Source organism: Erythrolamprus reginae, chromosome 1 (assembly GCF_031021105.1).
Source record: "Erythrolamprus reginae isolate rEryReg1 chromosome 1, rEryReg1.hap1, whole genome shotgun sequence".
In the NCBI taxonomy this organism is placed as follows: Eukaryota; Metazoa; Chordata; class Lepidosauria; order Squamata; family Dipsadidae; genus Erythrolamprus; species Erythrolamprus reginae.
In genome coordinates, this window is record NC_091950.1 from 20,792,741 (window position 1) to 20,806,686 (window position 13,946).

The 13,946-nt window shown below is 42.2% G+C and overlaps 1 protein-coding gene across 1 annotated transcript in view; it reads left to right on the forward strand.

The window, feature by feature from the left end:
* Nucleotides 1-11,739: 11,739 nt before the first annotated feature.
* Nucleotides 11,740-13,946, forward strand: part of JSRP1 (junctional sarcoplasmic reticulum protein 1) — a 30,933-nt gene continuing 28,726 nt past the window's right edge. The window contains exon 1 of the mRNA XM_070746647.1: nt 11,740-12,028. Coding sequence (XP_070602748.1) covers nt 11,993-12,028 — 36 coding nt within the window. The 5' untranslated portion in view covers nt 11,740-11,992. The remainder of the gene's footprint in view (nt 12,029-13,946) is intronic.

A 13,946-nucleotide genomic window follows, 5' to 3' on the forward strand; every position in this document is an offset into this window, starting at 1 on the left:
TCTGGCTGATGTGACACAGTATTGAGCTGTGTACCCCTTTTTATTTGGGAGCATAAGCAGATGGGAATAATTACACGTACATGTCAAGTGATATACAAACATCCAATAACATAACTTCAAACATGACATATCTTTGAGTCCTTCCTTTCCCCAGATATCACAAACCAATTTCCTTGAATAATTTCCTTTGAGCAAATGTTTCTCACACCTAATTTCTCTGAAGCCTCCTGCCTTATCACAACCAATCTCCTGTTTACCGTGGTCAAAGTCTTTTATCACAGTCTCGTCCTGTTTTGCTTCAGGCAATGTAAATTTCCCCCTTTGATCATATAACGTCCTGTTTGGAGCGATGTATACTTGTTTATCAGTGAGATGTTTATTGAACCCTTTTATGGTCAGTTGTCTTCCTGTTGCAAATTCACCAGAAATGCAGACTTTAAGCAAGTTAATATCGTCCTATCCTGGCTATAATAGAATCAGGGTAAGCAGAGAATTTTTATGCTAGAGGTCCAGATATATAATAATCCTATTCTAACATGTATGCTACACTGCAACAATCATGAGCATAATTTTAGACTCAGTTACAGTCATAAATAAAAAATGACCTGTATTTCGGAAGCCACAATATTTGCTCTATGGGACACGCAAACATTTTCACCCACTTTTGGAGAGGGGGGAAAAGTGTGTCTTATTGTTTGAAAAATACGATATTTTAAAATACTTTGACCTGCATTTAAAACTTATTTTTCTCCAACTACACACCTCTCTCTTATGGCCTCTTCACATGGAGCATCTGTCTGGAGCAAGGCAGAGGTGGGTTGCTCCCAGTTCGGACCAGTTCTATAGACTCCATCAAGAGAGGGACGGCTTATAAATTTGAAACATAAATCAAATAAATAAATAAACTGGTAACGGGAATTTTTACCCATTTGCCGAACCAGGAGTGATCGGCGGTTGCCCATATCCCCGAACCCACACCCCTGAACCAGCTATGGCGCCATCATCTTGGTTTTGGCTTTTTTGCAGGCACAGGAGCTGTATTGGTTTTCGGCACTGCGCATGCATGCGTACCCACGCAGCATGGGAAGAAGCGAACCGGCAGAGAGGTAAGTTAGAACCCACCCCTGGAGCAGGGGTCTCCAATCAATTCTATTCTTCTTATACCACTCTCATAATATCCTTCTGTTCTCTAATTCAGTGTTTCCCGACCTTGGCAACTTGAATTCTGGGAGTTGAAGTCCAGATATCTTCAAGTTGCCAAGGTTGGGAAACACTGCTCTAATTGATATATTCTATTCCTAAATTTTCATTTCTATTCTTTCTCTAATATATTTTACTCGAGTATAACCTCTATAACTTTCATTGTGTATTATTGTGGATTGGACGAAATAAATAAATAAAAATAAATAAACCTTGACAACTTTAAGACTTGTGGACTTCAATTCCCAGAGTTCCTCAACCAGCAAAGCTGGCTGAGGAATTCTGGGAGTTGAAGTCCAGATATCTTCAAGTTGCCAAGGTTGGGAAACACTGCTTTAATTGATATATTTTATTCCTAAATTTTCATTTCTGTTCATTCTCTAATATATTTTACTCGAGTATAACCTCTATAACCTTCATTGTGTATTATTGTGGATTGGACAAAATAAATAAATATAAATAAATAAACTTTGACAACTTTAAGACTTGTGGACTTCAATTCCCATAGTTCCTCAACCAGCAAAGCTGGCTGAGGAATTCTGGGAGTTGAAGTCCACAAGTGCCCCTGGTCTGGAGCACTTGTGGATGTGCATAAGCGCACCACTGTGCCTATCGCCGCTGTCCTATTGTCTTCTTTTGTTACTTTTTATCATTACTTATCTAATGTTTTATTTGTACAAATTACCACTCTATAATTGTTTGACAAAATAAATAAATAAATAAATCCTAAATCCTCTCTTTGCCCAGAGAGGAATTTCAAAGAACTAATCTGTTCTCTGTCTTTTTGTTCCACCGGAGTCTTCAGTTTGTCAATTCTTCCCTGGAAGTCCAAAGTCTGCCTTAGCATTTTTTGAAACACTGCTGTGCTGACGTTGGGTGAGCTAATGATGACTCAGCTCCTGCTTGCTTTGGGCATAACGTACGTGCCATAAAAAAAGGCATATTAACATGAGAATACATGTAGCGGTGACGACTATGCTGATACCCTTTCCTTGTTATGATAATGTTCATGCGAGTGCATTGGAATTTTTGAAACGACCAGGAAAGGCATAGCTGAGCATCAGAATGCCTGCTACTGTGATCCCTCGCCACTTTGTGGTTCACTGTTCGCGGCTTTGATGCATTGTGGGTTTTTTCTCCCCCCCACACACACATTGTCCCTCATGTGCCTGGTGTTGGCACACCTCTCCACGGAGGACCCCCTGCGCCAGGTGACCCGGCTTCCCATCCAGATCCTGAAGATGCTGAGCGTCCACAGTGGTCACCTCCTGCACCCTGAATACCTGCAGCCGCTCTCCTCCAAGCCCGTCAGCCCTAAAGTGACTCTAAAGTGTGCAATAGGGTTGATATTCCTGGAGGCGTCTGTAATATGGCAAATGATTTAGCTTTACTAGATAGGTGGTCAAAGCAGTGGAAACTGCAGTTTAACGTTTCCAAATGTAAAAAAATGCACTTGGGGAAAAGGAATCCTCAATCTGAGCATTGTATTGGCAGTTCTGTGTTAGCAGAAACCTGAGAACAGGATTTGGGGTAGTGATTTCTGACAGTCTCAAAATGGGTGAACATTACGGTCAGGCGATAGGGAAAATGAAGGGAAGGAGATTGTGATCCCGCTGTATAGAGCTTTGGTGAGACCACATTTGGAATACTGTGTTCAGTTCTGGGGACCTCACCTAGAAAAAGATATTGATAAAATTGAACAGGTCCAAAGACGGGCTACAAGAATGGTGGAAGGTCTTAAGCATAAAACGTATCAGGAAAGACTTAATGAACTCAATCTGTATAGTCTGGAGGATTGGCGGGAAAGGGGGGACACGATCGAAACATTTAAATATGTTAAAGAGTTAAATAAGGTTCAGGGGGGAAGTGTTTTTAATAGGAAAGTGAACACAAGAACAAGGGGGCACAATCTGAGGTTAATTGGGGGAAAGGTCAGAAGCAACATGAGAAAATATTATTTTACTGAAAGAGTAGTAGATGCTTGGAACAAAATTCCAGCAGACTCGGTTGGTAAATCCACAGTAACTGAATTTAAAAATGCCTGGGATAAACATATATCCATCCTAAGATAAAATACAGGCACTAGTATAAGGGCAGACTAGATGGACCATGAGGTCTTTTTCTGTGGTCAATCTTCTATGTTCTATGTTTCTACCTTTAGACAGGCAACTTGGAGTATCTATGGAATATATCTGAAAATCCAGTGACGTAGTCTTGCCAGTAGGGGACACTACATGATCATTAAATTAAAAGGCTTGTGGTCGAAAAATTTTCCAGTTATTTCAAATTATTATAAGGGTAGCTAAGCGATCCAGGACTTTGGCAATGACTTGTATAAGGTTGAATGTATTTTAGTTGGTAAATGTTGATTAAAGTAACTGCAAATAATTATTTCTACAACTGCTCAAAGTCGTAAGAAAGCACCAGTTCTTGGTTAATTACGGGAAATGCCTTTTCTATCCCAAGCCTTACTTTCCCATTGTAAGTACAGTGGTACCACTACCTACAAACGCCTCTACTTACAAACCTTTCTAGATAAGAACCGGGTGTTCAAGATTTTTTTGGCTCTTCTCAAGATTTATTTATTTATTATTTATTTATTTATTACTTAGATTTGTATGCCGCCCCTCTCCGAAGACTCGGGGCGGCATACAAGATCCATTTTCCACTTACAAACCCGACGAAACTGTAACCAGAAAAGGCAGGGTGAAGTCTCTGTGGAGCCTCTCTAGGAATCTCCTGGAGGAAACAGGGCCGGAAAAGGCAGGGAGAAGCCTCTAAGGGCCTCTCTAGGAATCTCTCGGGAGGAAACATGGCCAGAAAAGGCGAGGAGAAGCCTCTGTGGAGGCTCTCTAGGAATCTCCTGGGAGGAAACAGGGCTGGAAAAGGTGGGGAGTAGCCTCCGTGGGGCCTTTCAAGGAATCTCCTGGGAGGAAACAGGGCCTCCACCCTCTCTGCAGTTTCCCCAATCACACACATTATTTGCTTTTACATTGATTCCTATAGGGAAAATTGCTTCTTGTTACAAACTTTTCTACTTAAGAACCTGGTCATGGAACTAATTAAGTTCATAAGTTGGTTTTCATGCCCAAGCTGCAACTGGAATTCACAGTCTCCCGATGACTGGCACACAAACATCTAGCCAGCTTTCATGCCAAAGGAAGGACTAGAATTCAGAGTTTTCTGTTTTCTAGCTTGAGGTGTTAAGCACTAGACCTGTAATGGCAAACCTATGGCATGTGCACCACAGGTGGCATGCAGAGCCATATCTGAAGACACACAAAGCTTTGAGGGTTTTACTGGGTATATATCTATATACACATAGTAAAATACATGATGAAGGTTATAGAGGAGATACTCATAGTAAAATATATCTAAGAAATAATAGAAAAGAAGGTATAGTAATAGAACATATCAATGAAAGAATAGAAGAAGAGATATAGGAATAGAGGAAAGGTATAGGAGATGTAGGAGAGTAATAGGACAGGGGACGGAAGGCACTCTAGTGCACTTGTACTCGCCCCTTACTGACCTCTTAGGAATCTGGATAGGTCAACCGTAGATAATCTAAGGGTAAAGTGTTGGGGGTTTGGGGATGACACTATGGAGTAGTATGGACACTAATAAGTTCCACGCTTCAACAACTCGGTTACTGAAGTCATATTTTGTACAGTCAGGTTTGGAGCGGTTAATATTAAGTTTAAATCTGTTGTGTGTGCTCTTGTGTTGTTGTGGTTGAAGCTGAAGTAGTCGCCGACAGGCAGGACGTTGAAGCATATGATCTTGTGGGCAATACTTAGATCTTGTTTATGGCGTCTTAGTTCGAAACTTTCTAGGCCCAGGATTGTAACTCTAGTCTCGTAGGGTATTCTATTTCGAGTGGAGGAGTGAAGGGCTCTTCTGGTGAAGTATCTTTGGACATTTTCAAGGGTGTTAATGTCTGAGATGCGATATGGGTTCCAAACAGATGAGCTGTATTCGAGGATAGGTCTGGCAAAAGTTTTGTAAGCTCTGGTAAGTAGTGTGAGATTGCCAGAGCAGAAGCTACATAGGATTAGGTTTACAACTCTTGAAGCCTTGTGGTCTTCAACTCCCAGAATTTCTCAGCCAATCATACTAGCTCAGGAATTCTGGGAGTTGAAGTCCACATGTCATAGAAGAGCCAACTTTGCCTACCCCTGCCCTATGTCAACTGATTTTCAGCCTTCTGGATGGTGGGGGAGGAGGGCATTTTCACCCTCCCCAAGCTTCACGGAAGTCTCCTGAAGCCTGGAGAGGGTGAAAAATGGCCCAACAAGCCTACCGGATATTCATTTCCAAACTTCCCATAGGCCTGTTGGGTCGTTTTGTGCCTTTTTCTTTTTCTTTTTTTTTGTAAATATTTTTATTGTTTTTCAAAAAGACAGACAAAGACATACAACATTAAACATTTAAGGAGCTGCCACTGCTCCGCTTGTCGTAGAAGTCTAACTAATACAGAAATATAAAAAACCCTAACTATTATCACATCAATGCAGAAATGCCACACGTGCAAATTACATTCTTATTGAATTTAACTCTATATTTTTAATATTAAACTTATTAATGAAATTTCTTTATGTTTTAAGGTATGGTATACTTATACAAAAAACAAGGAAAAAACAAAATATTAGTAATACAGTGTTCCCTCGATTTTCGCAGGGGATGCGTTCCGAGACTGCCCGCGAAAGTCGAATTTCCGCGAAGTAGAGATGCAGAAGTAAATACACTATTTTTGGCTATGAACAGTATCCCAAGCCTTCCCTTAACACTTTAAAGCCCTAAATTAAAATTTTTCATTCCCTTAGCAACCATTTAGATTATTACTCACTATGTTTATTTATTAAAGTTTATTAAAAAAAATATTTATTAAAATCGTACGAAAGTTTGGCGATGACGTATGACGTCATCGGGCGGGAAAAACCGTGGCATGGGGGGGAAAAGTATTTTTTAATTAATATTTTTGAAAAACCGTGGTATAGCCGTTTCACGAAGTTCGAACCCGCGAAAATCGAGGGACCACTGTACAGAAAAAGGAAAAAGATATACACTTCTAAGTTAATTATCCTATATACTATTTCATTCTATCTTATAGTTCTTCAAAAAAATTATATATTCTTATATGTTTAATTATTAATACTATTTTTAAGATAGAAACATAGAAACATAGAAGTCTGACTGCAGAAAAAGACCTCATGGTCCATCGAGTCTGCCCTTATACTATTTTCTGTATTTTATCTTAGGATGGATATATGTTTATCCCAGGTATGTTTAAATTCAGTTCCTGTGGATTTATCTACCATTCCAAGGATCTACTACTCTTTCAGTAAAATAATATTTCCTCATGTTGCTCTTGATCTTTCCCCCAACTAACTTCAGATTGTGTCCCCTTGTTCTTGTGTATACTTTCCTATTAAAAACACTTTCCTCCTGGACCTTATTTAACCCTTTAATATATTTAAATGTTTCGATCATGTCCCCCCACCAGATTCTACCAGTCATATACTTTATCCCATATTTTATAAAATTCTGTTTCAGTTTGATTATTCAAACGTTTAGTCATCATATCTAGTTCTGCACATTCTATAATTTTTTTAAATACGTCAGTGTCTTTTGGTATTGTGTTTTCTTTCCATTTCTGTGCGAATACTATTCGGGCCGCAACCAATATATGTATTATTAAATAGTATGTTTTGTGCCTTTTTCATGTAGACTTCACTGAAGCCTCTGGACTTCCAGTAGGCCCATTGGGCCATTTTTCATCCTCCCCAGGCTTCAGTGAGGTCTACACACATGTGCAGTAGAGGAGGGGTTCTGCAAGGATGCTCAGGGGGAGGGCATAGCATTATTTATTTATTTATTTATTTATTTATTCATTCCTTCGTTCATTTCATTTCTATGCTGCCCTTTTCCTGGGACTCAGGGAGGCTCACAACACGTAGAAATCTAAATAACATTACATATTAAAATCCCCATAATTAAAAGTAACAACACAGTCATGCTCAATTTATGAAAAAGATCTCAACAAGACAAACGTATTTTCAGGGCACTTCAGCAAAAAATATATCATTTACAAATATTGGGATCAAATAGTTCTTCTCTGTTCTGGCCTGGTCAGATTTTCCTTCCTTCCTTCCTTTCTTTCTTTCTTTCTTTCTTCTTTCTTTCTTTCTTTCTTTCTTTCTTTCTTTCTTTCTTTCTTATTAGAGTTGGAAGGGACCTTGCAGGCTATCTAGTCCAGCCCTCTGCTGATGCCGGAGACCCAGAGCACACTAGTCAAATAGCACCAGTTGCCGATCAGTTTCCGGTCACAATTCAAAGTGTTGGTTATGACCTATAAAGCCCTTCATGGCACCGGACCAGATTATCTCTGGGACCGCCTTCTGCTGCACGAATCCCAGTGACCAGTTAGGTCCCACAGAGTGGGTCTCCTCCGAGTCCCGTCAACTAAACAATGCCGCTTGGCGGGACCCAGGGGGAGAGCCTTCTCTGTGGTGGCCCCGGCCCTCTGGAACCAACTCCCCCCAGAGATTAGAATTGCCCCCACCCTCCTTCCCTTTCGTAAGCTGCTTAAAACCCACCTCTGCCGCCAGGCATGGGGGAATTGAGATACCCTTTCCCCCGAGGCCTTCACAATTTTATGCTTGGTATGTCTGTATGTATGTTTGGGGTTTTTTTTAAATTATAATGGGTTTTAATTGTTTTTAGTATTGGATTATTGTTATACGCTGTGTTATTATTGCTGTTAGCCACCCCGAATCTTTGGAGAGGGGCGGCACACAAATCCAATAAATAAATGAATGAATGAATGAACGAACGAACGAACGAACGAACAAACAAACAAACAAACAAACAAACAAACAAACAAATAAATAAATAAATAAATAAATAAATAAAAATAAATAAATTCCAGTCTTTTCTTGAAGGTCAGTAGTGTTGGAATGTTCACCACCTCTGCGAGCAAGCCGTTCCACTGGTTGATCGCTCTCACAGTCAGAAAGTTCCTCCTTATTTCCACTTCTTCTTGGACAACTTCCAACCGTTGTTCCTTGTCTGGCTCTCTGGTGCTCTGGAAAGCACCCCTCAGAGACTGCACCAAGTTCTGGGCTCCACTGTTTCAGAAAGTGTGGTCAAAGTAGAACAGATTCATAAAAGAGCAAGACACATGATCATGGACCGGGAACCAAGTCCTATGAGAAGAGATCAAATATTGTTGGCTGTGCTCAGCCCTGAGGAGGAGAAACTGAGGGGGAATATGATAGCATGCTTTAAATACCCATAAGATGTCCCAGTGAAAGGTATGAGCCCTTTCCTGCCATGCAGGGCACAGAACAACACAGTATAAAATGGGAACCAATTCCATCTGCACCACTTCCTAACGACAAAAGCAGTTTGACTGTGGAGCTGATGGCCTAGAATGGGAGGACAGACAGCCGTCTGTCATGGATTCTTTAACGTGGATCCCAAGCGTGGGCAAGGAGTTGGATTCAATGGCTGAGGTGGCCTTTTCCTGTTTCACTGTCCACTGTTTTTGTGATGTTAGTAGGGCTCTAGTGATTTGATTTGATTTGATTTGATTTGATTTGATTTGATTTGATTTGATTTGATTTGTATGCCACCCCTCTCCATGGACTCGGGGCGGCTAACAACAGTGACAAAAAACAGAATGTAAAAATCCAATACTACAACAGCTAAAAACCCTTGTTATAAAACCAATCATACATACAAACATACCATGCATAAATTGTAGAAGCCTAGGGGGAAAGATTATCTTAATTCCCCCATGCCTGATGGCAGAGGTGGGTTTTCAAGAGCTTACGAAAGGCAAGGAGGGTGGGGGGAATTCTAATCTCTGGGGGGAGTTGGTTCCAGAGGGTCGGGGCTGCCACAGAGAAGGCTCTTCCCCTGGGCCCCGCCAACCGACATTGTTTAGTTGACGGGACCCGGAGAAGGCCCACTCTGTGGGACCTAACTGGTCGCTGGGATTCGTGCGGCAGAAGGCGATCCCTGAGATAATCTGGCCCGGTGCCATGAAGGGCTTTATAGGTCATAACCAACACTTTGAATTGTGACCGGAAACTGATTGGCAACCAATGCAGACTGCGGAGTGTTGGTGTGACATGGGCATATTTAGGGAAGCCCATGATTGCTCTCGCAGCTGCATTCTGCACGATCTGAAGTTTCCGAACACTTTTCAAAGGCAGCCCCATGTAGAGAGGGTTACAATAGTTGAACCTCGAGGTGATGAGGTCATGAGTGACTGTGAGCAGTGACTCCTGGTCCAAATAGGGCCGCAGCTGGTGCACCAGGCGAACCTGGGCAAACGCCCCCCTCGCCACAGCTGAAAATGTGTTGTTTTCATTTGGTTCATCATTTTCATGCTTGGACAAGGTGAGGGCTTGGAAGTTGAAATCCAAACGTGTTAAAAACTGTTGAGCTTGAGAAACAATATTCTAATGCTTTCATCTCATCTCTTTTAAAGGCTGCTTCTGACCTGCCTATCTATTATTTATTATTTTATTTATTTATTTGTTTTGTCAAGTACATATTGGAGGTAGGTAAAGATGCAATAATATTTATATACATGATACCAGTAAAAAGAAAAATAAGAATAAACATTAGATATAATAATATTCATATACATGATACTAGTAAAAAATATAAAGAAACATTAGGACAGGGGACAGAAGGCACGCTGGTACACTTATGCACGCCCCTTACTGACCTCTTAGGAATCGGGAGAGGTCAACAGTGGATAGTCTAAGAGTAAAGCTTTGGGGGTTAGGAGATGATACTACAGAGTCTGGTAGTGAGTTCCATGCATCAACTATTCGGTTTCTAAAGTTGTATTTCCTGCAGTCGAGTTTGGAGTGGTTTACATTAAGTTTGTATCTGTTGTTTGCTCATGTGTTGTTGTGGTTGAACCGTCCTGAAGTAGTCATTGGCGGGAAGGACATTGTAGCATATGATTTTATGGGCTATGCTTAGATCGTGTTTAAGACGACGTAGTTCTAAGCTTTCTAAACTTAGGATTGTAAGTCGGGTTTCATAGGGTATACGGTTGCGAGTGGAGGAGTGAAGGGCTCTTCTGGTAAAGTATCTCTGGATATTTTCTGGAGTGTTTATGTCTGAAATGCAGTGTGGGTTCCAGTCTGATGAGCTGGTTTAGAACAGGGGTCACCACCCTTGCCAACTTCAAGACTTGCGGACTTCAACTCCCAGAGTTCCACTCTATAAAGTCTTAGTTAGACCACTCTATAAGTTACAGAACGGTATTAGAGTGGAACTCTGCGAGTAGGCCTCCTTGGAGCCTCCTGGGAGCAAAAATGGGCTGTGTGGGGCGCCACCCCCCCATAACCCTATTTTTGGCCTAGTAGGCCTCACTGCAGCCTCCTGGGAGCAAAAACAGGCCATGGGGGGGCACTCCATCGCATCCACATCCTGTTTTGGACCTAAGAAGCTTCCCGGCACTTACAAATCTGCGGAGAGGGGCGGCACACAAATCCAATAAATAAAATGGGCAATTTAACTACCAGTTCGCCTGAACCAGTCTGAACCAGCTTTATCCCACTGCTGGTTGGAATCAGAGACCTCTAAGGCAGTGATTTTCAACCTTTTTTGAGCCGCGGCACATTTTTTACATTTACAAAACCATGGGGCACATTGAGCGGGGGGGGGAGGGGTAAAAAAAGTTTGGACAAAAAAATTCTCTCTCTATTCCTTTCGCTCTATTTCTCTCTCCCTCCCTCTTTCTCTCCCTTTCTTTTTTCTCTCTCTTCATCCCTTTCTTTCTCTCTTCCTTCCTCTTTTTTGCTCTCTTTCTCTCTCCCACCTTCCCTCCCTCTCTCTCTTTCTCTCTCTTTCTTTCTTTCTCTCTCTCTCTTTCTCTCTCTCTCATTCTCTTTCTTTTTATCTTTCTTGCTTTTTCTCTCTTTCTCTCTTTCTCTCATTTTCTCTCTCTCTTGCTTTCTCTCTCTCTTGCTTTCTTTCTCTCTCTCACTCTTGCTTTTTCTCTCTCTCTTGCTTTCTCTCTGTCTCTCTTGCTTTCTTTCTCTCTCTCTTGTTTTCTTTCTCTCTCTGAGCTTCGCGGCACACCTGACCATGTCTCACGGCACACTAGTGTGCCGCGGCACACTGGTTGAAAAACACTGCTCTAAGGGCCCATTCCAAGTCTGTTATTCCTGAGACTGTTGCCATTAGGGAGCATTGGCGCTGGTTTGTGCAGAATTATTTCTGCCTCCTGTCCTTATTATCCCCACAGGGCAAAGCAACCTCCACGTCTTAATACGAAATGAAAAAGTAGCAGCGTCTCCTTGATTGGCTAATCTTTTCTTCGGAAAGGGTCCAACACCTGTTGCTGTACATTACAGCTGTGTGGATTGAAGAGGGAGAAGAGAGAAGGCACCTAATCCAGGCGACAAGTCGAAGCCCAGACGGTGCGATTTGAACCCTGGTATGCCGCGGGCGAGCATCTGCCTCTAATCTTCGGGGGTTCCCTGGCTTTTTAAAAGGGTACATCGACCTATGCATGTGGGTTTGAACAAAACCTCCAAGCCGCGACTGCCGATGGCCGTGTGGATCCCTCCGCATGTCGGGTTCTGCGGTCCCCAGGGCTGACGGAGCAAACCTCCGGCCGTAGTCCAAGCCGGCTGCTTTGCATGGTTTTGCCTGGATAGGAAAGGAAACTATTTTTGGACGACTCTTTGATGTTGAGTCAGCAGCAGCCTCTGAGAAGCCCCGCTTCGGCTCCCCGAGAGCTGCCCTTTGCTGGTTTATGCGAGAAACTAAACACAGCAATGAAGCTGAAAAGGTATTTTCTTTTACTATTGAGATACGCTGAACACAGGTCTTTAGTGGGCTGTCCCTGGCTGGATAAAAGTGAACAGCAGGTGAACAATTTGGGAGGGGAGGCAGGCAGGGGGAAATCCTGCCCGTTTGTAAGCCAGTTAACGGGTTTAGAGAAAAGGCAGGTGGCATTTTACTCTTATTTAGTAGCAAAGGCTGTTGTTATTAATGGAAGGTGCATGGATTTGTGTATAACAGGTCTTGCTGGCAGGCTGTATATCTTTTTCTAGACATCCATTGTCCACTAGGACTGTCCAAATCCCCTGAAAGCAATTGATTGCATAGGCAAAGTGCCTGCAAAGCCTCACTTTTTGAGTCCAAGCAGCTGTGTCCTCCCCCCCCCCCCGACTCACAGAGCTTCTTCCTAAGTGTAAATTACAACTGATTGTAACTCTAGTGGACAGAGGCGTCCCCGCAGAGAGAGATCTACCCTCAGACCAAGCTGCCATATAAAGCTGGTTTAAACCAATTTGGAAAGAGGTCCCTCGGTTATTTCCGAAATCCTACTGTCTACCCCTTGTAGGATTCGCATCTACAGTTTTGTGACATTCCTGTTCACAGAAAGGGAATCGCATAGGATTCCAAGTCGCGCATTTGAATTAATGGTGCTGACCATAATGTATAGCTGTATATGCGTTGCAGTTCGTAGAGGGTGGGCAGGTCTTATACAGGCTGGAGAAGGACGTTAGATTAGATTAATTAGATTATTAGAATATTATTAGAGTTCGAAGGGACCTTGTGGGTCATCTAGTCCAACCCGCCATTCAAACTGGAGTCCGTACACCATTTCAGATAAATGGCAATCCAATTTGAAAGTCTCAAGTGTTGGAGCTCTCATAACCTCCAGTGGCAGGCCATTCCACTGGTTGATCGCTCTGACTGTCAGAAAGTTCCTCCTTATTTCCAGGTTGTATCTCTCCTTGGACAGCTTCCAACTGTTGCTCCTTGTCTGGCTCTCTGGTGCTTTGGAAAGCACCTCTCAAAGACCGCATCAAGTTCTGGGCTCCACGATTTCAGAAAGTGTGGTCAAAGTAGAACAGGTGCATAAAAGAGCAGCTTCCATCCATTATTCCTTGTCTGACCTTCTGGTGCTTTGGAAAACAGCCTGACCCCCTCCTCTCTGTGGCAGCCCCTCAAGTATTGGAACACTGCTATCATGTCTCCAAGTGTGATTGGACACACAAGGAATTTGTCTTGGTGCAGATGCTCTCAGCGTACATAAAAGAAAAAGAAACATTTGTCAAGAATCATGTGGTACAACACTTAATGATTGTCATATGGGTCAAATAAGCAATGAAGAAACAATCAATATTAATAAAAATCTTAGGATACAAGCAACAAGTTACAGTCATACAGTCCTAAGTGGGAGGAAAAGGATAGGAATGATGAAAAAAAACTAGTAGAAATAGAAGTGCAGATTTAGTAAAAAGTCTGACAGTGTTGAGGGAATTATTTGTTTAGTAGAGTGATGGCGTTCGGGAAAAAACTGTTCTTGTGTTTAGTTGTCTTGGTGTGCAGTGCACTAATTTTCCCCAAACTGTATCAGCAGTCTTTATTTTGTTTATTCTGTAATTTGTATGTTAATTTGCTTAATTTAACACAATCTAACTAGAGTGGTATTAGTACCTTCCTAGTCCTAGATTGTATCCCTCCGTTTATGCAATTTAGGATTACATTGACTTCGCTGAGGAGAGGATCAGCAAGGCTCAATCTGTGCTCTTGAAATCATTGATTGGTTGGCTCCAATTAAGAACCGCAAGGATGGTTCTTACCACAGATTGCTCCTACCGCTGCTACCGGTGGATTGTTCCTACGCCTGCTTCCGGTGCATGCGCAGCTTGGGGTGTTTTGTGTGTGCACGCATGTATCCCAGTTAGATTTCA